Here is a 27,919-nt window from a genome sequence, read left to right as displayed (position 1 = left end):
TTTTCTTTCACAATATTTTATTATTACTTATCAAAATGATACATATATAAATATTTTCGATACTTTATCATTTATACAACGATTTGAGGATGTTTTGTTCGTGTGTCCTGCTCGTGTAGCTAACCTGCTCCTTCAAGTGAGCAGAGCCACTGAACTGGAACAAACATTTTAAGCCGAAACAGACAGACAGTTCACCTGAATAAAGAATATCCGTTTCTGGAAAGTAGAAAAAGTGAATTCAAACAGTCTTGTATACAAAAAAACGTGTCGTTATCAGCTTTGGGATTGTGACAAGTCACTTGGCGCCACTGCTTCTGGCCTATTTATATTTCAGTCCATGTCTACATCCTCTCCATCTGTATTTGTGTCAGCAGAACTGCGGCTTTTCCTGTCAGAATATTCAGACAGGTTAGCAGAGATGCTTTCTTTCTGACTAGAGTTTGTGACAGTGGACTCGGAGTCATTTTCAGACTCCTTTTGTGGCGAGTTAGATTCTGAAAAGCATTTCTCTGAGCTTGTGCTTGGAGACTGGATTGAAGAGTTCTTGGTTTCTCTCTGCAGCTCGTCGCTTGCACCGGTGTTGTCTCTGCACAAGTGATTGACATTTTTCTGGTTTGAGGTTGAGGTGTCTGTCGTGGAACAGTGGTGACCCGAGTTTCCTGAATCATGACTCTGTTTCATCGCTGTCTGTGGCACAATGAAACCCAGCGGCTGGGTAATGGGATACAGAAGGAAATGGCCTTTACCGACCAGTGGTCGCTGCGGCGGTAACTGAGAAAAATCCAGGATAGTTTTTCTCCTGGGACTCGAGTCGGCTAGTAAACTCTCCACACTAAATGGGTTGAGTTTCTGGAGCGTGGAGGCGCGTGTGATGCCGTTTGCGGGGCACAGGCCAGAGTTCCGTGTGGAGTCCATGGGCTCCGCTGTCTCATTGACCGTACTGGCTCTTTGGTGGCGTGCATGTTGCTCACATATATGTTCTGTCTGCTGCCGGTGCGCGCTATGCTGAGGCCCAGTGTGCGGAGTGGACTCGCTATCGGTGCTTTGCGATACTCCACTGTCGCTGTCAGAACCGGGCGTGTGGAAGAGCTCACCGGCTAAGAGCTTGTTCTGAGACTTGAGCAGTTTACGTTCCTGTTTTCGCTTTTTCTTCTCCAAACGCTCCAACTCCCGTCGTGCTATTTCCTCTGGGTCCATTGGCTCGCCGCTGCAGGTAGTGGGGTGAGAGTTGTGAGCCGGTCGACCGGGCCCTTTTTTCGTGTTCTCCTTTTTGCGCCATTTGGCTCGCCGGTTTTGAAACCAAACCTAGAAATCAAATAGTTTTTTTAGTGAATATAAATGCACGTTAGAAATATGAGTATGAATGCATGTTAAAGAAAATACGTCTAATTAGCTATAACTCTCGACTGGCAAAATTATTATTAATGCAAATGTTTAAATGAATCTGAGAAGCACCTGCTAGGAATATTTAAATAATTTATTTCAGTATTATTAGACATCACATTATTTAATATTAAGCATTTATTCGGTTAAATAAAACAGCAATAGTTCTCAAAATATACAAACAAAATACAAGGGTTAAATGGCACTTATTTTATGAAAATATGTCTTGTTTTACATCCAGGGTTCATTAACAATATGACGAACTTGGACAGAGGGAATGTTTACATCCAAGCATATTTTCTATCATAAAGCTCGCAGCCACAGATGCGCTTGTCTTAATTATCAGTTGATTCAATGTAATGGCTCACTCTCAATCTTTCAATTAAGCCTGGATCTTGCGTGGCTAATTTGGGCCTGTTCCCCTAAAGTTCATTTAGGCGCGTATAAGCGCTAGGACAGATTTGGCCCAGAAGAGGCAGGGAGCAGCAGGCTTGCACCTCACACCCAGGCCCCTCACATGGCGACTGCCGTCTGTTCAGCGCTGATAACACGCGAGTTAGCATCCACCAGCAGGCTAAGACGCATACTAACATAGAGACATCGAGGCTACATGACAATAGCTGTGTATACACATGAAATGTTAATTTTGCTAAAATCTGTGAGCATACAAACCAAACGATAAAGCAGGCTAATCTTCCTTAAGGAATAAGCGTAATACAAAGCTAAGCTTTTAACTCCCCAAACAAAACTGATTCTCACCCAGCGTCGATTTTCAACAAAAAATGATTAAATGCAGACAAAAGCTGCACGTTCAGCGGTTACCGAAGATCATTTACAACCCACTGGCCTGCATTTATTAGTAAAGAATAGGTAAATTGATCACATATATTAGCTATCAACTACAATGCAATATTGTTTCATTATGATAAAAAACAGGGCATTTAAAGATTAGAAACATTGTAACAATAGCATTATTTTGAATATAAATTGTTTATAATAATTCGCTTTAAAAATCGCATTCATACACAACTAAACCAGTAATCAGTTAGCATGAATTAATATCCAAATCAGTTAAATTATCGACCAATGTTTTTAATGATTAAATGACTTTTATATGATTATCATTTACAAAGTAATGTTGTTTTAAATTGTGTATCATGTCATGCACATAGAAAATAATAATTTTGACATTCATCATTTAAAGGCTTTCTATTAAATTCACACTAAACCTATAGGAATCACAAACAGATGAGCATGGCTATTGCTACTCCGTCTAATTAATAATTAGTAGGCCATTATGATAAAGGTCAATGAAAGATTTTGTTGTGACATAAAAACAAACCATCATTTACCTGAACACGTGACTCAACAAGGTCTAGACGTAGCGCGAGCGCCTCGCGCATGAACACGTCCGGATAATGGCTTTCGTTGAAGGCTTTCTCTAGTTCCTCCAGCTGCCAACCCGTAAAATTTGTACGTGTTCGCCTCCTTTTACAACCAGGGCTTTCCTTGTCGGGGTCTCCGCCATCTAGAACCACAAAGTCTTTCAGAACGCGCATGCAAAGATGAACATGCACATAAACATTCTGCTTGAAATTAGCAGAAATTATACATAAGATTTTGTTGGCAAATTATTTAAAGAACGTTAATTTAAAATGAATAACATCCATATGATTATAAAATAAAATGACAATATTTTAAACAAGTGCATTATTTTTCATGTTTAAATTGACCGGTGAAGGGTACTTAAAATATATAGGTCAAATGCAGTATTACTAATGTTAATTTTAAAATACACTCAAATGAAAATGCATTTGATTATTGTTCAAAGTCTTATTTAATTTGACAGGGTTTTAACACGTTTGCATAATGTTTTATGATCTTATTTATGCATTTTAAAATTATAGAACTATAAATATACATAGGGTTGCCCATAACACAAATCAAAGATTTTTAATCCAATGAAAAAAAAATCACCTGTCGTTATCACAGTAACAATAAGACTACAATTTATTTGTCAGTGCATCATTAGACTAAAATCGAGTAAGAGTAAAATCGGCCTACATTCTATTTAACCTGTAAAATCTTCCAATTCAAAAGTGCAAGAACAGAAATATTCCAGATTCTTTTGGCGAGAGGCCTCGCGTAACTATTAAATACTCACAAAAACTGTACACATGCTATACTGAGAAAAAAAGTATTCTCTTACCGCCCAGTTTATATTGACTATCCCCGTTTACACCACAACCAGATCCAAGCAATGGGTTGGAGTTTGCAACAGACCCCGAGCATGATCCGTTAAGTAATCCGTCTATAGAAAAAGGTACAGCGGCCGCCGACTGTAGCTGGTGTCCGGAGATATCGTAAACATGATGATGACCGAGGTGGTAGGGGAAACCCATTCCAACCATGCTTCCCAAAGAGCCTCCAAATTGGGCATGAGGATGCTCGAGGATCCGGCTATCCATCATTGCATCTCGCGTTCGTCTGGCCAAAACAAGCTCCAACTCTTCCCTCAGAACGCATGCAGCAGCCGTGAAGGGACGTGCGGCGTTGACATGCCTTGCGCTCCCGAATTAGGAATAAGGAGACCGAGGCAGGCGTGCGGGCTTATTCGCTCTCTCCTACTTTGTCAACATCAACTCTCCCCTTGTCCAAATAACTAGCTCTCGCGCTAGGGAATTCGCGACCAATAAGAAAGCCTAATCGTCGGTGACGTCAGAGCCACGACACAAACGTTTTCCATATCGATTGCTAATTATACCTGACATCCACCTCAATAAACAATACCAGCGCTGTCACAACACGACATGAGACATCACAACTAGGCGAGGGGGAGGAGAAAGGGGAGGAGGCGAAACCGGCAAATTGATTGATTCCCGACTAAATTCTACATAAACACACAATGGTTCTGTTCCAATTGCTAATTGTTCTGCTCTGACCGCCGCATTTGTTCTGTACAGACACAAAATAACATCCTAACAACCGAAAACGCCAAGTATCCCACATCTGATACTTTTCGAGGAACGTCTGGCTCTCTCTGAATGCGTAAAACGCTGTTCTCCCATTACGCGGAGGCATCGTGCCCTGAATAGAGTGATCCTAGAACGGATGAAGCATCTCCCACCCTGTTGCGAGCTGTCAGGATGAATTTAAAACTACAAGCACCTCAGCCTTTCTAATATCTACACGCGAGCGCGCCTCGAATAGTTTCAACTCATTTCCACAGTTCTGATTACTGTGGCCATGATCTTTGCAGGTGTTATGAAAAAATATATATCTGAAGGTGGAAACAAAAGTGAGCCTGACAGATTATTTGCGAGGGAGGAAAGCTAGATCCGATTGAAATCTTGACATGTCAAGGGTTTTACATTAGTTTTTATGTTTTGTAAAGTTAAAGAACTTACATCTTTGTTATTTCCAGAGAGAGTGTATGGTGTGAGGTCATTTTACAAATAAGTTCAAACCATTTAAAGTGAGATTAGGATTTTTTTAATAGAAAGTTTCTATGTAAATGAGGCATTACATTCGATTAAAATCCACAAATGCACAAGGTTAGATTAGCTCGCACAGGTGCACAGACAAAATATTAAAAGTTTAAACTAAGAGGGACATAATCATTAAATATTTTGTGATTATTTTATAATGGAAGGATTGTAAACTTTTAGGTTTTTTATTTGTAATGTAGTTCATGGCGGTTCACTCCGCTGTGGTGACCCCTGATGAATAAAAGTACAAAGTCAAAGGAAAAAAATGAATAAATGTATTTAGTTCATCTGTAGCATGTCCATTTTTATTTGTTGTTATTTATTTAGCATTGGATTTAGAAAGGAAAGAAGTGAGTGAGCGAGAGAAAGAGAGATGGTTGTGAATACAGGATGGTAATCAATCCCATCCATGTGTAAAGCAAGCACACGGGTCTTTCCCTCTCCCTGCTCTCCTCCTCCATTACTGAGAATTAATTCCACTTTATTTATCCAATTTCTCCAGCTGCCAGAATGTTAATTTGAGTTGAAATTTCTCACCACTCGCCCGCTTGCGCTGACCCTCAGCAGCACCCGGATGGCGTGTAGTAATAACCTAAATCTTTCAACAGAGAGGCACGATAATTGTTACCTTATTAGCATGCAAATTGTTTAATTAATATTATTAAGAAGAAGCATATAATCCGTTCGTCACTTGACCCCGCAGTCTGTTGGCTGGCCGCCTCTCTGCATTTCAATGTGTTCATTTCAAATCAGCACTTTGAGGGGGGAAAAAAGGCCTCTCTTCCAGCACTAGTAGCTTTCAAAGCACACATTCCCTGCGTGAGCGCGCGTTTGATGCTGCTTGGTTTGTATCTCTCTCCTCCACTCTTTATCCCCAAACATTTCATCACATCGCATACAGGAATTATGGAAATCGTTTCATTCTGCCCCTCCTCCGACATCTAAGTTCAATAATTGGCTTCTTGTCGTTTGCTTTTTGAAAACCGCTTCTTGAAAGGGCACCCCTCCAGTTCTGAGCAAGCGGTATCCGCTCGACGTGCGCGCGGCTCCTGGGTAGACAACCCTTGACACGCGGCCCCTGCGAAGCGTTGCAAGGCGCCCGTTGTTTTTAATCCGCCGGAGTGACTGTGTCAGATGCGCGAGCTTTAATTAACTTCATAATAATACGTACCCGAGCCACACGAGAGGCAGGGTTCAGTGCGTTTTCGCCCACTTTTATCACACTTTCGATACTTTCAATCTGTACTAGAAGGCGGTATTATAAAAACAAATGAAGAATCAACACGTGTCAAAATTAAATCATTTTAACGTCTGAATGCCGTATATGGAAATCCACCTAAGGATTTGTACATGCACGTTTATATAATAAATCACAACCCTTACACATTTCTTTTCAGTGTAAAATAAATATTTATGTACACTTTTGAAATAAACTTATTTAAAGAGGTTAAGAGGGGTCGGGTTTATTTGTTAGCTTCTTTATTAAGTGCATAGAAAGTTTAAGATGAAATGGATTGGGCTTTTTATAAATACTCATCTCACCCTGAAGCTTGCTTTTTAAACGTTAATCATAAATAACCATTAGTTCCAATAAAACATTTTAATTAAAAAATCAATATACTACTTTTGAAGGTCTTAATTGCTGAATTAACGTAACGTGAATTCATTTGTAGCTATCATAACTGAGCTGCACATTAGTCGATGTACAGATAATTAGAGTGTGAAACGTAAATTAATTGTTGAAAGTCATTTGATCCACAAACGGAACCAATTAAAGTGTAAAATGATTTTCCTTTCAGTGTTTGTGTTTCACTCAAGCACATAGTTTGGTGTTTTAGTGGAAATCTAGGCTATCCCACCAGGCAAATGTCCCTCTAATCCCGCTCAGCTAATCATGCAATTAAAACTTTCCCGCGCACTAATTATCTGCAATTGTTGGGCTGACTGCAGAGAAAGCGGAAAGCAAAAAGCGATTGATTCCGAGTTTTAATTCACCTCATTTCTGACTAAGAGAGAGGAAATAAAACGCAATTCCCCTTCAAATTACCTTATTATGCCTCGACAACCTACAGTGCCCTTCAGAAATCTTACCCTGGTCTGCATTTATGAGGTTGGGCAAAATGGAAATCCTTTTAATAACAATAACTCAAACTTCTATTAGAGCAATAATTTCATTTCAATTAAATCTGACTTATCACCTTTTGCTAAAACGTGCTTAATATGCCAAAAATTATCAATGCTTGACGGACCCCGAGCAGGGATTGTCTAATTGTAATCAGCGAATCGAAGGTGCTTGTCGCTTCCCGTTGCCTCGCGCTGGTTTGCTCGGAAATAGAACTAATTTACTTGCCTCCCCAGGGAAATCCGCTGAACAGATTAACATTTTCAAAATATATAATGATATCGTTGGAGCTATGGTGATGACGGCAATTTTTCGGAGCCTTTGTGAGCGTAATTTACATACATATTTTTTCAAAGCCCACTATTTTCACTTTGAATTTGAAGGACAGTGTAGGAGCACTTGGATATAGAAGAGGGCTGCGCGTTTTTATGTGCTAAAAGCATATTGATTCAATCCATCTACGTGAAAAAGCGAGGGAAATTAGCAGAACGGACCTGTGACACGACTTCATTGGTAATCAAGAGCACAGGTATCACAGCTGTCAAAAACTTGAACTGTCATGTGGATAAAGAAACCGTGATTTTATCGCCACCTAGCGTTCTGTTATAGCTGAATGCAAGGTGTCCAATAATGTATATGGCAAAAACATTTTGTATTGTAATTCATAAAGACGTAATGGTCAATAATAAATCATAGTTAATAAAAAGTGAATAAATTATAATTTCATATTATGATTTTTTTTAACACTCACAATATATTAAACTTAAAATTTCATAAAAGGCTATACTTTTTTTGCCTTTATTTTAACAACACAATACAACAGAATAATAACGACAGATAACAACTAGCACATTTCTCAACATCATAGCATTATCACAGCACATAATGAAGATCAAAAAGAAGACATAAAAATACACAAAGTGACAATTAAAACAATAGAAGAGTTTTGCAAAATAAATAAATTTCCCCTTGACCTGTGGGTAATATATCTCAATGACATAACATCAAATATTACTTTTAAATATTACTTTATTCCATTCTGATACTGTCGGTGGTTTATCAGATATACTACATTTAAGAAATACACTCTAAAACATAGGAAAGATAGTTAAACAACTTCCTGTTTGTTGCACTCTTCAAATTATTACATCTTGTATTAAATATAAGACTTAACCTCCTATTAATCTGTACCCAATAGCCTTTAATTTTTATACCAAATACAATGCATAAAATCACTTTCGTTAACTTTACACAGAATGGAGAATAATTTAAATACTGCCAAATGTGTGCCCAAGTGTCTGCATCGATTGAGCATCCCAGATCTTTCTGCCAAACATCTAGGGTTGCCTCATTATTAACTTTTGCAGCAACAAAAAAAGCTTCATAAAAACTTTTCATTCATGATTTCGATTTATTATTGAGGAGACACCTTTTTTGGGGGGGGGGGTAGAATGACAATAAAATCAAGGGACAATATGTTTCTGCACAAAGCTTCTAATTGGGAAATATCTAAAAATATATATATTTAGGGGTCATTTATATTTAGTTCTCACCTGTTCAAATGATAACATTACCTCCTTTTTAAATAATTATTTTTAGTGGTTATATCTCTCCACAATGTAAAACCATCATCTGTGGTTCCAGGTTAAAAATCTACATTTCCTTGTATGGCCTTATAGGGGACAAAGTTTGCCTGTTCCAAATTCCTTATTTTTTTCACACTTTTAATGTACTTACGATCCTGTTCTGCCCTAGACCAGAGAGATTCTTTGCATCTAAAACAAATGGTAGGTTTGCAAACGAAATTGGTGAGCCAAAAGTTAACTTTTTAAAGATTTACAGAAATAACTAAGTGGGTTAAATCATTTATATATATGTATATTACAGCATTCTTCAATTTTCTTTCCTCCTTAAAAAAACGTGACTTAAAAAGGTTTGCAAGGCAAGATCAAAACATCAGAATAAGTTTACCACTGCCTTATTTCAATACTATTATTAAATATTCAACAAACTGTACAATATAAAAAATACTTGCTTGTGGACAGATACTGTCTGATATAGTCAGGATGAATGAACCGCCAATCCAGCAAATGTTTTACACAGCGGATGCCCTTCCAGCTGCAACCTGGGAAACACCCAAACACTCTCATTCACACACATACACTACAGACAATTTAGCCTACCCAATTCACCTATAGAGCAAATTTTTGGACTTGTGGGAGAACCAGAGCACCCAGAGGAAACCCACTCGAACATAGGGAAAACATGCAAACAGAAAGGCCAACTGACCCAGTCGAGGCTCGAACCAGTAACCTTCTTGCTGTGAGGCAATCGTGCAACCCACTGCGCCAGTGATGCCCTATATAGTCTGTTTTATTACTATTATTTACTTTCAGCAATATATAGCCTATATATAAGAACTGAAAACATATTCAAGGAAAGTTTGTGGCCCTTTTTTTTCCATTTTCATGTCCATTTATGATTAACTAAAACCAAATAGCCAAACTAGTTAAGTTTTACAGAAACTATTAATTGGGATCTAATGTTGGAAATGAGCTATGTTTTTGTTATTTTGCTGAAATCCAAACACTACAGACTCTACACAACGTAAAGGTCAGTGATAATTTCAAATGTCTTGAAGAGTTAAAAATTAACTCCCCTTTAATAAAAACTCGGCTTATCGATGGTGACAAGAAGTGCTTGGAGACTTCAGCGATCTATAAGTCAAATAGCTCCTCAGAGAACCGAAGATCACCCATCTCTCGCTTTCTCAATAAATAAATCTCAAACACGTCATGTGACTCGTGTCATCCGCCTGGGTATCAATCAGGTTCTTGATGTGCACTGACCGCGCTGGTTTGGTGAGCGCCTTGAATAGTTAATATCTCTTTGTTATCCACGCTGTTCTAATCCCCTGGTGGCTCGCGGCCTCACGGTTGTTCGGGTCTGGTACAATAAAACATGGGAGGAGGAGCGTCAACTATTATTTTCGGCCGGCGCGGCCATCTGCTGCGCCCAGGAAACCCAACACCCCAGAGACGCCCCAGTATCCACACTGTAAACTAGCGGAGATGTTTTAATTAAGGCGAGGCAGGTTAACTCGGCAGCTTAATGAATTGCCTTCGTTGCCCTATCCTTGTCGCCCAAAAGAGCTGCTTTGTTTTAAACCCTACAGCCAAAAATGATTAGGCCTATGCTATACCCAAGACCATTTTGGTTGTCTGATTTAGGGTAAACACTTTGTTACCAAAGATTTATAAAACTGATCTGTGTTGATGTCAATTTTGGGGGGTTAAATAAAAAATTTTCCTTAAAAAGTAGCCCACCATTTTTAATTTAGACTGACGTTTTAAATAAATGAAAATTAGTTTGAGTAAAATGTATATAAATATTTTAAGTTGATAAAACATCATTATTCAATCGTTTCTTCTCCAGCAATAGGCCTATTTGTTCAGTATCTTACCGTACCAAAGCATGGTTCTCATACACAGTTAAGCAAGCAGGTGTAAATTGAGCGACAGAATAATTAGACGAGCCCATCAATTAAATACATAATTGTGTTTATGGATCCAGAGCCTAATTAAATGTACTTAATTTTTTTGCTTAATTAGGCTACCCAACTGATGACTGATGGTAGCCAGAGCGCTACCTACTGGTAATCCGAGTCATTGCCTCTCTCATAAACTCGACATATACAGTAAACATTAAGATGTGAGTAGACTTTATAATTGTATAATGATATAATTGTTCTGCAATATTTATTCAACTAATAAATGCCATCGGCACCCCTAAAGTAGGTTCCGAAATGTTAAACTTGTTTTAAGTTCTGCGTTTCTCTTAAAGCACCCACTGATGGATGCATTTGGCCGTCGTGCTCTGATCTAACTGGTTAATTAAAAACAGCTCATGTTTGCTCAAGTTAATAAAAGGACTAAATTATTCACTTTGGGGACCCGAGTCCCACAGCGCCTTAAATCATCCCGGGACAATATTGTAACTCTCTCTCCGCTCTGATGAAACGCTGAGGGGTCCTGTCAGTGGTCGGAACCCCCTCCTCACTATCCATCTGTCCCCCTTTGTCCTCCCTATAAAGCTTGTGTATTTTAGCTCATTGTCTTTCACACATTTATTGACACCTTTTTTAATTCGGCGCTTCTGTCGGCCTCCTCTAGCCGCGGGGCGCCAATCTCTTCCGCTCCATTAGCTCATTGAAACAGGAGTCTGGTTAAACAAAAGAGATGCAATCTGATCCTCTGTCCTCCCTCTCTCTTCTTCTGAGGCCATACATGTCTCTCTCGCACACCACGGGTCTTCGCGCCCTGTTTGTCAGTGAGACTGGCCTGTTCGTTCGCAAGCCAGCGGGGAGGGGGATCTTATTAGCATTAAAAGCCTCCACCGTGAAATTCATTTATAATTGCTAGAGAGAGAGAGAGAGAGAGCGAAAGCATATGCGTCCCGAATTACGTTTGAATAAGTTTGTGATATGTTAACATGGAATGGAATGCGACAGACTGCAATTATGACGCCTTTGTGACTGTCAAATTCGATTCATAAGAGGCTCGTTCCACGGCGAGCGCCCGTAGAGAAGAAGCTGAGGTGAATCTTAATGCAGCTCAAAGAGGAGACTTGGAGATTTCCGCTGGAGGAAATACGAAAGAGCATTGTGATAAAGTCAGTAAAATGACCTGCATTTATTGCCAGTGTTTCTTAATGCGTGTTCAGTTGGTGCAAAATGGCCAAGCACTTTAAACTGAAACAGGTCTTTCATTCATATCAGACAGAATTAAAGAGACAGACGCTGCTTGGTGGCTATGATGAACCAGGTGTGCTGCCATCTGGCCGATCCAGCCCTATATGCGCTCTCTTTATAGAACAGGGATGCCCAAACTTTTTCTTATGAAAGGCCAATGATTGAGGCTATAGTGGGCCGGAGGTAATTGCATGGGTAATTTCCTAATTTCTTTAATAATATTTAAAAATGATCAGAAAACATTGCTTTATAATAACTAATGCAGTATTTTTTATACATTTTATTATGAACCTATTACAGTTAAAACAAAACAATCTATTTTATAACAGAATTACACTAGTTTTGCCTTGATTTGTTCGCCAGAGTCCTCTGCATAGTCCTCTATGCGTGACAGTATTTACATTTTTAAAAAAGCAGATTCATATACAACATTAAATTGAAACATTTAATTTAAGTTTGCTTTTTTAGCTAAAAAGGATATGGCAATCGCCCCAACCCTCTCCATCATTCTCACTCTCCTCTCAGATGGGTTGGTGGGCCAAATAAAAGTTACAATGGGACAACTTTGGGCATCTCTTGAGAAACAAAAGTTTTACCTTCTCAAAAAGGCACTGGAGTACCATTCAAGGACATTGTTTTAGTCTACATTATATGAAAGACATGTCACAATGGTCAACTGATATTGACAAGAGACTGATAACGTACGGCTCAACTTTAAATGGACCAAACTTGATTGAGGCTAGGTGGGCCGGAGGAAATAGTTGTCATGTGTAATCTTCTAATTTATTTAATAATATTTAAAAATTAGTAGAAAACATTGCTTTATAATAACAAATACAGTATTTTTTTTACATTTTATAATGAACTTATTACAGTAAAAACAAAAAAAATCTAATTTCGAACAGAATTACATACATTTTTGCCTTGATTTGCAGGCCAATGTCTTCTGCATATTCCTCTATGCGTGACAGTGTTTATATTTTTAAAAAAGCAGATTTATTTACAACATTAAATTGAAACATTTAATTTAATATTATATGAAAGACGTCACAATGGTCAAGTGATATTGACAAAAGACTGATAACGTGCAGCTCAACATTAAATGGACCACATGTGTAGGCAACGGATGCATTTCTTTTTATAATAAGTACCTTGAGGATATTTGTTGGAAAGTTGTAGCTCATGTTATCTTTATCATTTCAATCTTGTTGTATAGCGATAAAACAGCAGCGCATTAAAAAATATCCTAACAATAATAAATCACCAATTATAATGGACACACTACCAATGTAAGAATCATATTCAATTAAATTATGCTTCAGTTTAGAAACTTGAAATATTAATTTCTCTACTAGCCACTCTATTATTCTTTTTAAATCTGGTATAGAAATGAAATGGTAAAACTAAATGAATCTAAAAAGAAATTAGCTTTTCCAAAAACGACCAAAAGGGAAAGAGTCTCATGCATATGAGTGTATTAACAGAAACACCACCAAATTATTGTTGAACAATTTTCTTCAGTTTTAAGAAATCTGCTGCCATCTACTGGTTACTTATTACTATACAACAAAACTTGAAACAATGCCCCAATTATTATTAACTACTAGTAATTTTATATTATTTTCCTCTAGACCTTATCAAATCTGACTACATTTAACTATTTCACGTCTTATAAATATTTTTATGTCAAGGTTACTAGCTTATGCATACCATATAACCACCTAAACTGACAATTCATAGGCAAAACCATACAAACAGTACAGCCTACATCACAGTGCACATCCTTACACTCGCATTGCATGCTTTTTTGTTGCAGTAATTGCGTGTTCAGTACCACGGACAGCACCGCGTTGGTCATTACATTAACAATGGGAAAATAGCAAATGAGAAGAAGAAGTATAAGTATAAACCTTAACAGTCTTACAGTTACATAGAATACAACTATATCATCTAATTGGTTAATACACAAGCTTAAACGGAGACAACGGAGTGAATCCTGCTGCACAAGTGACTTCCTAATGTAGAAAATAGGAAAAAAATCAGGCGCAGGATGATGACGATTAAACTGACTACAGTGATCTGTCCAATGAGAGCAGTGATTTATGATTTTGGGAAATACTTGTGGGTGTCCGTATCAGTGATGAAATGTGTCTAATAAAATGCTTCCAGCATAACTGTACGTCGACGTAGTTCGAACGGAAATCTTGTAGGTCGCTAAATGGAACCAATCCATGTCAGAGATCTTCTATTTGCGCTCAGTATCTGAAAACCACAATTCTCCATTGCCATGATAACTCTAGCGAAACCTTCACGGAGACTGTTCGACTACCAATGCGACGACGGATCCGCGCTTCACCGAGGGCCGCGAAGATAAAGGAAGACACCGGCTGATGGAGACTTCATGAACATGTCGCACAGGACAGCATATCAGCAGCGAGTCACCATTACATGACATGGAGAAACATCCGTGGTAGGTTTTATTTCTAGCATTTTCTTCAAATGCACTAGGCTATAGCAATGGAAAATGGTTCATGGAAAAAATGCATGTCACCAAACGCACAGCTATCTAGGTTAAATGAAAATGCGACCTGAAAATATATATTATTAGGTTACATACAATGTCAATGACACTGTTGTATTAACGTTTTTACCGTACTCAACGAATCTGGGTAGAAAACATTTTCACGACGTCCTAATTTGCTTTATTGCGTCACATTGTGACGTTTTAAAGAACCTCTCTACGTTCACCTATACGCTGTTATTAAAATGTGCTGTCACTGGCCTATATTTCAAAGGTTTAGCCGAGGGAAAATAAGTTAGACTTAAAATCAGACTTGGTTTTGCACATGTATCCTAGCCCATTTATAAAGACAAAGATAGCAGCGTAAAGAGATGTTTGCTTTAGTTGAACATTAGAAGTGCATTAAAAGTACACTACACTGGAATTTTGTAAGCTGAATCAAATTAAGCTCATGAGTCCATTGAACTTATATTGTGTTAAACTGACTTGAAACAGCTTGTGTAACTTATAAAATTAGGTCAGAACATGATTAACTTAGTTTGACAAGTTACAATAAACTATAAACATGTTGTTATGAATAATTGATCTTATACGTTTTAATGTAGAAATACTTTAGGAGTTCTACAAACTATTTGCAGAAGTTACAATTCTAAGCGGTCAAGATTATCATTGCAAGTGTTTAAATTTTGTCATTTATTGTACTTTTTAAATAATAATAAAATACTCTATTCAAATTGCAAAATTTATTCAGTGGCCTATTTTAAAACTAAAACTGTTAAAAAAAATTAAAAGTAGGCCTACAATGTAAAAACAATCTTGGTTGCCTTAATTTTTTTTTTAAAGTTGAATCAAATTATGAGTCCACCCATGTCAATTTTTAATTTAATAAGATTTCTTTATAGGATCCCATTTAGTATCGTATTTTGGAACTATTCCTAAAGGAATCCATTAAGATGTTTCTTAATGTAAAAGGGTAATTTCTACATGGGATCCAATTTATATCTCAATTTCCTAAGGTATGCTTTTCTGTTATAGCTATTACTATGCAATAGTTTTGAAGTATTATACCGTTTGATAAAGCTCACATTTCTTGTACTTGAGTGTATTAGTGCACAAATTTACAAGCAAACATGCCTGGGCAAAATATATATATATACAATGCCGGCAAACGACATAAAACAGAGTGGGGCACAATTTAAGTCCACTGTGGGCCTATAGCAAGTCCACACTACACAGTTTAGTGTATATGGGTACACTGAGTAAGGTATAGGCTTACTGGGGCACAGTATCTGGGTCAGAGCACAGAGGTATGTCCTATGAGCATGCTTTGTGTGTATTTAGTAAATGACAAAATTAGTTAGGTCCCACTAAGACTAAGTTGAGTCCAGGTACAAAAAATAACAATCTTAAACAATGTTAAACCGACTTAAAACAGCTTGTGTAACTTAAGGTACAATGAACTAAAACATGCTGTCAGGACTAATTGATTATATAATTCGTTTACAGTGGACATTAGAAGTCCTACAAACAATTGACATAAGTTAGCCAGAAAAAAGAAAACACGATTTGGTACCAGTTAATCTTATTATTATTCCAAAACTAAAATGGTTTTGTTGGTTGAACCATTGCATCTTCTCGTGTTGTTCTCTAGGATGCTGATTGTGAAGTGCCGCTTACCTCCATCTTCGCTTTTCAAGGCAGGGGAATGACAGCGACTTCAATTAACTTCACGGGTTCATAATTAATCAATCAAATTCGCACCTGTTCGGGAAGAACCGAAGAACGTTGCCGTCAGTCTGAGCAATATGGCCGCGCCAAAAAGAGTTCATCTCACCGCATTATCAAGCAACGCACACTTTCCTCTGCCCGCCATACCTCCAATCCAGACTATCACTGACCAAACTGTCAAACCGGGTTTACTTGCGCCAAACCCGGCGGTAGAATCGCCACCCCCTCCACATGCTGCAACCAGGGTGGAATTAAAGCTGTTCGAGCCGGATGAACAACGCTGCCCGGAGTTTAACTACCCGGATTTGATCAGCACAAAGGTAAACAACCATACAGGCATTGTTGTTTGAACGAATGTTTAATTACAAAACGTTTTTGGTTAAATAAAAACTTTAATGGAAAATATCTACCGATTTATAAATGGTAATAGTGTTGAGCATTGTCAGTAAACAAAATGACATTTTGGCTAATTAAGAAAATTATTAGTTTATTTTTATTTATTTTTAATTAAATGTGTCATTTAGCATTTCTTCTAGATTTCAAATAAAATGTTGGAAATGAAAATTGATTAAAACATTTAAAAACATTAGAAAAAGTCTGAAATTATGTTATTTTATGCAGAGAAAGCTGTAAATTACAAAGAAATCTATTTTAAATTCGGAAGAAATGTCATCGGATGTTTACAGAATAAAACAAAAATTAGGTTTTTCTCATGTACAATGAAAAATTGTAAATCCAAAGAAACATTTACTAATATTTAGTTTAAGTTGTTGAGTAATTGATTTAGTTCCTGTGGATTAAACCTTTCTTCTGATTTTAAGGAAACCCCTGAGAAAACAAAACAAACATTCGACGAAGTGGTAGAAGACACAGTTAGAGATGAACTGGAGGCACTTGCAAAAAAATTTGAAGCCAAATATGTGAGTATGAACTCAAGTGGATATATATTCCACTTACAAAGGCATCTATGTCAGTCCAACAGTCATCTTCATCAAATGAAATGAGTGTAGTTAACTCAAAACTGACTGAAAGTTAATTCTGCTCATTTATAAAGAGTTTTGAACTAAGTTAAGTACCTCATTACTTCAATGATGTTCACAGAACTCATAGAGATTAGTTTTTTTAACTTGAATGTTTTGTAGCAATTGGTTTTCCTAAAATGGTTTGAGTTGTCTCAACTTATTGGGTTTTACAGTATTTTAGTTGGTTTAGGTTATCTTTATTTATTGGGTTTTACTGCACTGTACTTTCACTTAAATGGATTAAAGTCACAGTATTCATCTGGAATAGTTTTTGAATTTAAATGGTTTGTAGCAATCGGTTTCCTCAATTGGTTTGAGTTACCTTAACTTTTTGGGTTTTACAGTGTAAATAAAATGCTGGTTGTCATTAAGTTTTATTGTTCTTGTTGTATTTACTATTGTTCTTTAACCCTTTATCAGGTGAGGAACCTGATTACAATATAATTTGTTTCATTATTTTTTTTCATAATTTTTTTCATTAGTCATAAAAGTCTTGTAATTACCAGGTTTTACCAGAGTATTTCAGTGAGTGCCCTTTAAAGGGTTAACTGTGAAGCAGGTGATATTTTAGTTTTATCTCTCTCCAATACATGCAGTAAATATCTCCAGTGTTCTTGCTTAGGGTGGAGCCGGCAAAAGAAAAAAAGACAGATTACAGGACCTGGTGGATATGGGCTTTGGTTACGATGAGTCCGATTCGTTCATTGATAACTCTGAGGCTGTGAGTTCTGGCCAGTCTTTGTATATCCAGATGATATTATAGAATATCAAATACCCTTATAGAAAAGGTTTTACTCAAGTCAACATTTTTCCTCTATGCCACCGTGTCCACAGTATGACGAGCTCGTCCCAGCTTGTCTGACCACCAGATATGGAGGCTTTTACATCAACTCTGGGACTCTGCAGTTCCGGCCAGCTTCTGATGAAGGAGAGAACGAGAATGATTTTGAGGACAGTGGCCTTAAACCCAAGGTGTGTAAACACATTTAAGAATTCTTCAACCTGTCTAATAACCTCTACACTGAAAAAAAAACTTTTTTTAGTGAACATTTTATAAGAGCTGAATTTAAACAAACAAACTAAATTTAGTAATATTTCACTTAATTTGTTAGTTCAAAGGTGCTGTGTGTACGCTTTTGACTCTTCTAATGCATAAAAATGGCTTTATATGTTTGCAGAAATTTAAGAAACTTGCTAAGTTAGCATTCTTGTTTATCTGAACATTAATGCTTAAGTCAGATGTTCTGCTTTGAAAATGTGTGTTTTTGTCTGTCTTTGTTTTGGTGCTTTTAACCCGCCCTATGCCACTTTAGCCAATTATATTTTAGCACCCCGGGTTGAAAACAGCTTATTTCAATCATCCAGTCATGAAGGCTGTCAAAGTATGCGTCCACGACTGAAATGCAACCTCTGGTGGACAGTAGCAGACTCTAAAATGAGAAGCAGATTCAGAGTTCCACATGAGGTTATTAATTAGCAAATAATATAAATATTACGAATGTAAACATTTGAGCAGGTTACATTGTAACCTCATGTCCTAACAACACACTACCTGACGAGATTTGCATTAAGCAGTTTGGCTGTTTGGGCCAGACGAAACATGACGGAAATTTGAACCAGCCATTCAGAAAAAGAATAGTGTATTTACTGCACTCCAATGAAATAGTAAGGTTTGTAATCTAATTATTCATTCATTCATGCATTTTCTTGTCGGCTTAGTTTCTTTATTAATCCGGGGTCGCCACAGCGGTATAAACCGCCAACTTATCCAGCACATTTTTACGCAGCGGATGCCCTTCCAGCCACAACCCATCTCTGAGAAACATCATACACTATAGACAATTTAGCCTTTCCAATTCACCTGTACCGCATGTCTTTGGACTGTGGGGGAAACCAGAGCACCCAAAGGAAACCCACGCAAACGCAGGGAGAACTTGCAAACTCCACACAGAAACACCAACTGAGCCGAGGTTCGAACCAGCGACCTTGCTGTGAGGCGACAGCACTACCTACTGCGTCACCCGTAATCTAATTAACATATATTAAACCTCTGAAACATTATTAAATGTACATGCTGAATCATTGATATGTGTTGAGTCACAGTTTAATTACAGACTGTTTATTTTATTTTTAAGATCTGAGGTGAACTATCTGCTGCAGCTTTCAGTACATGGCAATAAATGTCATGTAAAATGACATTCAAACTCTCATTATAAGCATTTAACACTGAATAAAGAACATGAGGTGTACTTGAGGTGATCATTGTCAGTTTTTCGTTGTTCAGTTGCAAGAAATAGAAGCTGTTTCTAAAATAAAAATTTCAGGTGCTGGTTGGAACAAAAACTCTCTTTATAATGGATAATATTCTTTCTACCATGTGCCTTTGCTTTTATTTTGAACATGGGCTAAATCAGCCTTTAGGCTCGATAGTCAGGCTCGCTGTAAATCTGGCAATCTACACTTGCGTGTTTTGATCCAAAAGTGCAGTACCTAGTTCAACCACTGGGTGTCAAACTTACATACTGCACACTTTAAATTCAGCCAATTTAAATTGATTCCAATTATTGACCTTAAATTTAGTAAATCGAATGAACCATTTTTTTCCAGTGTATCTTGCAAAATTGACGTTGAATTTGTAGAAAGTTGAGGTGCACCAGTCATTTGGTGCATTTACACAACACTGCAGAAATGGGAAAAAATGTAGTTGTTTTGTGTTGGCAATCAATATACATGACAATGCTGTTTTGGCGGCCAAATAATGCAGTTTTTTAAAAATGAAAGTTTTACGAAAATAAATTTGTTACCGCCTCTGTGTGAACTATAAAAATGTGAGGCTTCACTTATGTAACACTGCATCATTAATCGTTTTTTGTAGATCAGTGTTAACCATTGCTTATTGAAGGCTTTCACAGTTATTTTGTTTATGTAGTTATATTTTAAATTATGCACATGAAGACATATTTAGTAGTGTATAAGTAACCAAGTAACTTGTGCATAGCTGGTTGTGCAACTCTTCTCTTTTTTTTTTTCTTAAGATTTATGCAAATGATTGTTCTACACATGATCACTTTCATTTTTCAACATGCATTATTATTTCGTGCTTCTTAATTGCTTTTAGAAACGAAAGCTTAAGCAAGGAAAAGAGAAGAAGATAATGAAGAAGAAGAGAGATGAATATGGGCTTGCTAAGAAGGATGAAGAGGAATTCACAAAGAGGTTAATCTACTCCAGAGATTAGTTTACTGTATAATGTTTACTGTTAAAGGAATAGTTCACCCAAACATGTACATTTAACACAAAGGAAGATAGTTTGAAAAATGTTGGAAACCAGTTCACATTGACTAAAACATTACTATGAAAGTTAATGTCTCCGATATTCAACTAAATAATACTGATGGGAAGTTTGGATCATTTTCCTGTCTCTGATCTTTGAGTCTCTTCATCGAGATGAATGAATCTATTTTTGAGTTAATTAGCCAAAATATTATTAAAACTACAAACAAGTCAAAACTAGAATGCTATAAGAAAGAGAAAATAATCATTTATTATTTTACCTGGGTCTTTTGTCTATAATTAAACTTGTGGTTTCTCAGAGGTTGAGTAAATAATGAATGTTCATTTTGGTTTTGGTGAACTATCCTTTAAGAACATGTTTGAAATTCTTGTACAGGATCACTATAACGAACAATCAAAGTTTACTTCTCCTATTTTTGGCTTGTTTCTCAGCACCCCGCCAGATAAATCTTCTGCAAAGAAGAAGAAAAACAAGAAGCCATTAAGTATCGATAAGATGCTGAAGAAGTTCCATAAGGAGAAGCTTCAGCAGATGAAGGAGTTTAATTCTAGAGAGAAAGAACTGCATTCTCTCAATGCCATACACACAGGTCCCGCCATACAAGCGGAGATTCAGGAAGCACATGTTTCATCTGACCCTCTTTTCTCACTCATCGGCTCTGCCAGTGCAGACGACCTTCTGCAAGCAGTCAAAGCAGCAGAGCAAGACTTTGACCTGGATGATCTGTTAGGCGAGCCGCAGAACATCTGCCCTCCAGGTCTGGAGGAGGTGAACGGAGAGGCTCTAGTAGTGTCTGTCGCTGAGAAACCACCTGCATTACTTCCCGATGGTCTACCGCCTATGCTAGAGCAACACATTAAGGACATTTCACAGGTAATTGTTGCAATTGCAACGGGCAGGTTTCCACGGTTTATGGAATTTTGGAAATATTATGGAATTTTAAATTCTGGTCTATTCCAGATGCTGAAAGTCAGGAAATATTACAGTTGAAGTCAGAATTATTAGCCCCCCTGAATATTTTTTCCCTCAATTTCTGATTTACAGAGAGAATATTTTTCAACACATTTCTAAACATAATAGTTTTAATAACTCATTTCTAATAACTGATTTATTTTATCTTTGCAATGATGACAGTAAATAATATTTGACTAAATATTTTTCAAGACACTTTTATACAGCTTAAAGTGACATTTAAAGGCTTAACTAGTTTAACTAGGTTTACATGGCAGGTTAAGGTAAATAGGCAAGTTATTGTATAACGATGATTTGTTCTGAAGACAGTCAGGGAAAAAAAAATAACTTAAAGGGGTTGATAATTTTCACCTTAAAATGGTTGATAAAAAATGTAAAACTGCTTTTATTCTAGTCGAAATAAAACAAATAAGACTTTCTCCAGAAGAAAAAATATTATTAGACATACTGTGAAAATTTCCTTGATTTGTTAAGCATTATTTGGGAAATATTTAAAAAAGAAAAAAAAGACACTGAAAGTCAGGGAATATTATATATTTTTATTTTAAGTAATTTCTGGAATATGGATTTTTAAAACGCCTGTTCCAGATGATAAAAGTTGGAAAATATTTATATATTATTAGTTCAAGTAATTTCTGGCATATCATGGAATTTAAAAGATCTATTTCAGACACTGAAATTATGGATTTAAAAAAAAAATGTAAGTAATTTCTGAAATATTTTGGAATTTTAAAAGGTCTGTTCCAGATGATGAAATTGCAGGAATATTATACATTTTTTGTTCAAGTAATTTCTAGAATTTTCTAGAATTTTAAAGGTCTATTTCAGACACTGACATTAAGGAAATAATATAGATTTTTTTGTTCAAGTCATTTCTGGAATATCATGGAATTTTAAAGGATCTATTACAGACACTGAAGGTCAGGGATTATTTTTTTTTTTTTTCCAAGTCATATCTGCAATATGGAATTTTAGAAGGTCTGTTCCAGACACTGAAAGTCAGGGAATATTAAATATTTTTAAAGTCATGGAATATCATGTATTTTAGCTTGTCATTTTAAATTTGGCTTTCATTCTTAAAAATTAATTTTCTAAAGAATTTTTCTGAGTTTCCATATTTTTGTGGTTGGTCTATTTTATCTAAGCCATTTTATTCCTTGCTCATTTGTCAGCCGACACTCAATAAATATTTAAACAATATAAGTAAATTACGTTTTACAACATCAAGCAGCATAATTTTTTTAATTGCTAAAAATGAATGGAAGGTAAGGAAATTGAAAGTCTTGACACATTTACGTTACTTCATCACATTTTAGTCACACTGTAAACAAAATCTTGCTCCTTTAAAATCTTCAGTTAACTATACTAGTTATTTCAACTTGCATCAATCAAACAGACTAAAATATTAATTTAAACTTTTGTATAATTTAAATGTAGTTGAATTTTTGTTGTTTGTAGTTGAAGATTTGTTGTCTTGACTTTTTGTCATCAATTTTTTACAGTGCATTGAAAATCAGAAAAAAGCCAGGAAATTCAATGACATATAGTTGTAATACTTTTAAATCATTTTGAGAGTTGTCGGATAGACATTTGCTCTTTTGGCTTTAGATTATAAGTTTGTACTGTAGGAATACATGAGTTATTCTCAGACATGACTTGTGTTTTATTTTAGGCTGCCAAAAACATTGAAGGACAGAACAAGATGGAGATTTTGTCTTCAGAACTCAACAGTGTTTTACTAGAGTAAGTGGAGGATGAATATTAATTCATTGTACATCATCTAAATAATATGCCAAATGTATAATCATTATATTTCATTCTCTTCTGTAAGATCAATATATCAAGCAAAGAGTGTTTACATCCTCTAAAATTGTTCTCTAATTACCAAAACTATGTAGTTTATAATCTGAGGTGTACTTGACAGTCAAATGACCGTAATAGTGTGAATGTAGTTTACTTTATTTGCTGAATTAAAGAGTGAGACCATGAGGAAAGAAAGTACTGATTACAGTTCACTTAAAGGCATAGTTCAACCAATAATAAAAAGAAATGACTCACTGTTTACTCACCCTCAAGTGGTTGCAATTTCTTTACTGTTGAACACAAATGAAGATATTCTTAACAATATTATTAATCGGCAAGCATTGACTTCCAGGAAAAACAAATACAATCTAAGTCAATGGTTTTTAAAAATAATATCTTTTGAGTTCAACAGTAGAAAGAAAGTCAAACAGGTAAAGGGTGAGTGCGAATGATGACAGAAGGTTTAGTTTTGGGTGAACTATCACTTTAACAATTCATTCTGTATATAGATCCCTAAACATTCTTTTTCTACTGTTGATCGTGATTTAGGACAGTGTATTTTCTTACTGTAATGCTATCCTCTGTCTCGTTGTATATGTTCAGTGTGGAAGTGAACTCTAAGCAGCTTGGTGGGAAAGTGCGTTCCAGAATCTTCTCCTACTTGGCATCACAGCTGTCCTGCAGCAAAGGCACACTGGTTAAAAGAGCCAAAAAGCTCCACAGTCAACAGCAGGTTTTGAGAACTGCATGACACCTTAACACTAAAATAAATGAATTCAATGTTGACAATTTCTTACATTTTTGTTCTTGGTTTTTACTTTACATTCATTCAGTGTGATTTCTCATCTTTTAGAATCTCTAATCATTATGAAAGAGTCAAATATAATTAATGTAAAGTTCATATTATATTCTGCTTCTTGGATGTCATAATTGGCACTCTTTTAGGTTACCTTCGATCTAAATGTTTGAAATTGAAAGAGAAACAATATCTAGATATTAATTCAAGAGGTTCTTCAGAAAACTAGTTTGAGTCAGATAAGATTGTCTGACAAAATAATCTTTGAGAATGTCCCTGCATTACATAATACAAAAGTATATTGAGCATTTTACAGTGTTTGAAAGACAGTTTTCCCTCTAAAGACAAAAAAATACAGCCCTTAAATGCAAAAATGATGTTTGCAACGATCCTTTGAATTTTATTATCATATAAGTGACGAGTCTTTGTGTGAAAAACAGTTATGGACAATTGATCAAATTTGACTCATTTGCATTGTGTCAATAGTGCATAATAATGTTAATAATAACAACACTACTGTAATCTGATCAGTTTTATTATTATGCATAATATAATCAGTAACACTTTCATTAGTGTTTGAACAAACATGAAACAAAACATTTATTACAGTTTTTATTGACCTTTTGTTCACCTTCAGTTAATGAAAAAGTCATTCATAGTTAGTTGTTAATGCACAACTATTTTGTTTTAATAAAGCATTAGTAAATATTGAGCTTTGATTAATAAATGCTGTACAAGTATATTTCATTCTCAGTTCATGTTGGTTAAATGCATTAACATTAACTAATGGGACTTTATTTTAAAGTGTGACCATATAATCTAATGGTAACAATAAATCAAAAACTGTCTACTTTTAATGTTTTGAGAAAATAAAACATCAAAATATTGGTGAAATATTGTTTCATTTTCATTCAGTGTAGCACATACAGTGCATCCAGAACATATTCATAGCGCTTGACTTTTTTTGACGCCCCCATTTTTTTCTTTAATGGTAGAGCCTTACTCCAACATGGTTTAAATTAATTTATTTCCTCAAAATTCTACACACAATACCCTATAATGACAATGTGAAAAAAATATTTTTTGAAATTGTTGCAAATTTATTAAAAATAAAAAAACGAATAAATCACATGAACATGAGTATTCAAAGCCTTTGCTCAATACTTTGTTGATGCACCTTTGGCAGCAACTATAGCTTCAAGTCTTGAATATGATGCCACAAGCTTGACACCTGTCTTTTGGGAATTTTTGCCCATCCTCTTTGCAGTACCTCTCAAGCTCTGTGGATGGGAAGTGATGGTTTACAGCCATTTTCAGATCTCTCCAGAGATGTTTAATAGGATTTACTGTAGGTCTGGGCTCTGGCTTGGCCACTCAAGGACATTTACCGAGTTGTTGTAAAGCCAATCCATTGATATTTTGGCGGTGTGCTTTAGGTCGTTGTCCTGCTGGAAGAAGAACCATTGCCCAAGTCTTAGGTCAAGAGCACTCTGAAGCAGGTTTTCATTCAGGATGTCTCTGTACATTGCTGCATTCATCTTTCCCTCTGTCCTGACTAGTCTTCCAATTCCTGCTGCTGAAAAACATCCCCACAGCATGATGCTGTCAACACCATGCTTCACTGTAGAGATGGTATTAGCCTGGTGATGAGCGGTGCCTGGTTTTTTCCAAATGTAACGCCTGGCATTCACTCCAAAGAGTTTAATTTTAGTCTCATCTGACCAGAGAAGTTTGTTTCTTATGGTCTGAGAGTCTTTCAGATGCCTTTTTGATTGATTGATTGACTGATTGGTGGATTGCTGCACAGATGGTTGTCCTTCTAGAAGGGTCTCCTCTCTCCACAGAAAAATGCTGGAGCTCAGATAGAGTGACCATCGGTTCATTGATCACCTCCCTGACTAAGGCCCTTCTCCCCTGATGACTCCGCTTAGATTGCCGGCCAGCTCTAGGAAGAGTCCTGGTGGTTCCAAACATCTTCCATTTATGCATGATGGAGGCCACTGTGCTCATTGGAACTTTTAGAGCAGCAGAATTTTTTTGTAACCTTCCCCAGCCTTGTGCCCCGAGACAATCCTGTCTCAGAGGTTTACACACAATTCCTTTCACATAATTCCTTCATGCTTGGTTTGTGCTTTGACATGCACTGTCAACCCTGGGACCTTATATAGACAGGTGTATTCCTTTTCAAATCATGTCCAATCATCTGACATTTACCACAGATGAACTCCAATTAATCTGCTGAAACATCTCAAGAATGATTAGTGGAAACAGAATGTACCAGAGCTCAATTTAGAGCTTCACTGCAAAGGCTGTGATTACTGATGTACATGTGATTTTTCAGCTTTTTTATTTGTAATAAATTTGCAACAATTTCAAAAAAATCTTTCTTTTTCACATTGACATTATGAGGTATTGTGTGTAGAATGTTAAGGAAATAAATTTATTTAATCCATTTTGGAATGAGGCTGTAGCCAAAAAAAAATAAAACTGTAGAAAAAGTGAAGAACTATGAATACTTTCCGAATGCATTGTGCATTTACGTAAATGATATCAACAGACCTAATCCAACCTACATTAATAAAAAATACATAGAAAATATATATAATTACACAAGATTTATTATATTTTAAACGATGGAAATCTTATTGTTGTAAAACTTATTGATTTAGTGGAATGTGGCAAAGTATAAATTTAAAATAGCAACTAAATAGTATTTTGGGGTTCCACTGTGGTCATTAATTAGTCTCTGTTAGTATGTTATACAATTATTTTGTCTAATATGACTAACAATAACTACATTTACATGACATCCATAATCAAATGAGTTGCCTTAATCTGAATAAGAAAATAATATGATTAAGGTGTTTACAAGAGTTGCATACATTTCCACCGAAGTTTCATGTAATTTCGGGTGTTTCATTTTTAAGTTATCGACTTTAACTTTAACCCCCTTTTGCAGAGTTTTGTTCCAACACTAGTCAAACACACCTGAACAAACTAATCAGTGTCTTCAAGATCACTTGAACTCTATAGGGAGGTCTGTTTGAATAGGGTTGGAGCTAAACTATGCAGGACACTGGCCCTCCAGGATCAAGTTTGCCCACACCTGGTGTAGACTATTCTGTTGCAAAATGTGGCAAAAGTCCTATATGATGGTAATAGTTTGATTAAAGTGTTTGTAATGTCTGTTCTGCACTACAATAATGTGATTAGGCACACTCCACATGTCTTAATTCGATTTCAGTTTAGTTCGATTATGACTTTAGTCAGATTAAGGTCATCAAACTTTCAGCAGCGAATATTAAACCACACAGAACTAAACTGAACTGAACCTCAACACTAAAAACTGGACTGACACTTTCAATTGACCATAATCTTCTATGTTAAGCTGCTTCCGACTACATTGTAAAAGTGCGATAGAAATAAAGATGAATTGAAATTGAAAATTGAATCAAAAATCGCTGTTTACATTGGTAGACTCTTAATCAGAACAGTGTCTTAATCGTATTAACATCAGGTTATTGGTGTCCATGTTAACGTACTCCATGTTTTTGAAAAACTTGTTACGATGAATGGAGTTTCAATGAATGTCTTTTGTAAATCATGGTAAAAAGTAGACAATTATTACTCGGAAATAAAAACATTTTAACCTTGATTCATATACTATATATAAATTAAATGCTGTATGTCATCAGGATGAGCAGATGCAGGAGCTGCTGAAGAAGCTGGAGAATGCTGTCGCCAGATCCATGCCAGAGCAGATCACCCGCTTCCAGAATCACTGCCAGGCTCACTCTGAAGCCAGAGCTGCCAAGTAATCGGACATCACTGCGCTTTTATTGATGTTTTAATTTTCACTCTGATTGTATTGTTATATTTGTGTGTTCTTCTGTGTGCTTTAAGACTCGAGGCTGAGAAAGAGCGAGCGATTGATGGATCTGATGAGGAAGAAGAAGAGAGGAGTGGAAAACGGGTATTTGGGCCTCGCAAGCGATTCAGATGGAATGAAGAGATCAGGTCGGGACTCTTGTGTGTACAT

General features: G+C 36.3%; 2 protein-coding genes across 6 annotated transcripts; one reads left to right on the top strand and one right to left on the bottom strand.

Moving 5' to 3' along the window:
- Positions 1 to 16,218, bottom strand: uncx4.1 (Unc4.1 homeobox (C. elegans)). 5 transcript variants are annotated; one of them, XM_073944531.1, is made up of 5 exons: positions 16,140 to 16,218; positions 15,942 to 16,025; positions 9,029 to 9,118; positions 2,736 to 2,911; positions 1 to 1,305 (listed from the first exon to the last, which is right to left on the bottom strand). In XM_073944531.1, the coding sequence occupies exons 4-5, from the start codon at positions 2,784 to 2,786 to the stop codon at positions 331 to 333; spliced, it is 1,026 nt and encodes a 341-aa protein (XP_073800632.1). In that variant the 5' UTR covers positions 2,787 to 2,911; positions 9,029 to 9,118; positions 15,942 to 16,025; positions 16,140 to 16,218; the 3' UTR covers positions 1 to 330.
- Positions 16,109 to 23,880, top strand: ubn1 (ubinuclein 1). The gene is given in 8 exon segments (NM_001105118.1): positions 16,109 to 16,312; positions 16,814 to 16,912; positions 17,624 to 17,735; positions 17,849 to 17,986; positions 20,133 to 20,230; positions 20,741 to 21,182; positions 22,954 to 23,024; positions 23,688 to 23,880. Coding segments are annotated over 6 exon segments (948 nt in total). The 5' UTR covers positions 16,109 to 16,312; positions 16,814 to 16,912; positions 17,624 to 17,684; the 3' UTR covers positions 23,836 to 23,880.
- Positions 23,881 to 27,919: the final 4,039 nt, after the last annotated feature.

The sequence above is a fragment of the Danio rerio genome, chromosome 1, assembly GCF_049306965.1.
Source record: "Danio rerio strain Tuebingen ecotype United States chromosome 1, GRCz12tu, whole genome shotgun sequence".
Lineage (NCBI taxonomy): Eukaryota > Metazoa > Chordata > Actinopteri > Cypriniformes > Danionidae > Danio > Danio rerio.
The sequence above is the reverse complement of the archived record's forward strand: the minus strand, read 5'-3'. Positions and strand labels throughout refer to the sequence as shown.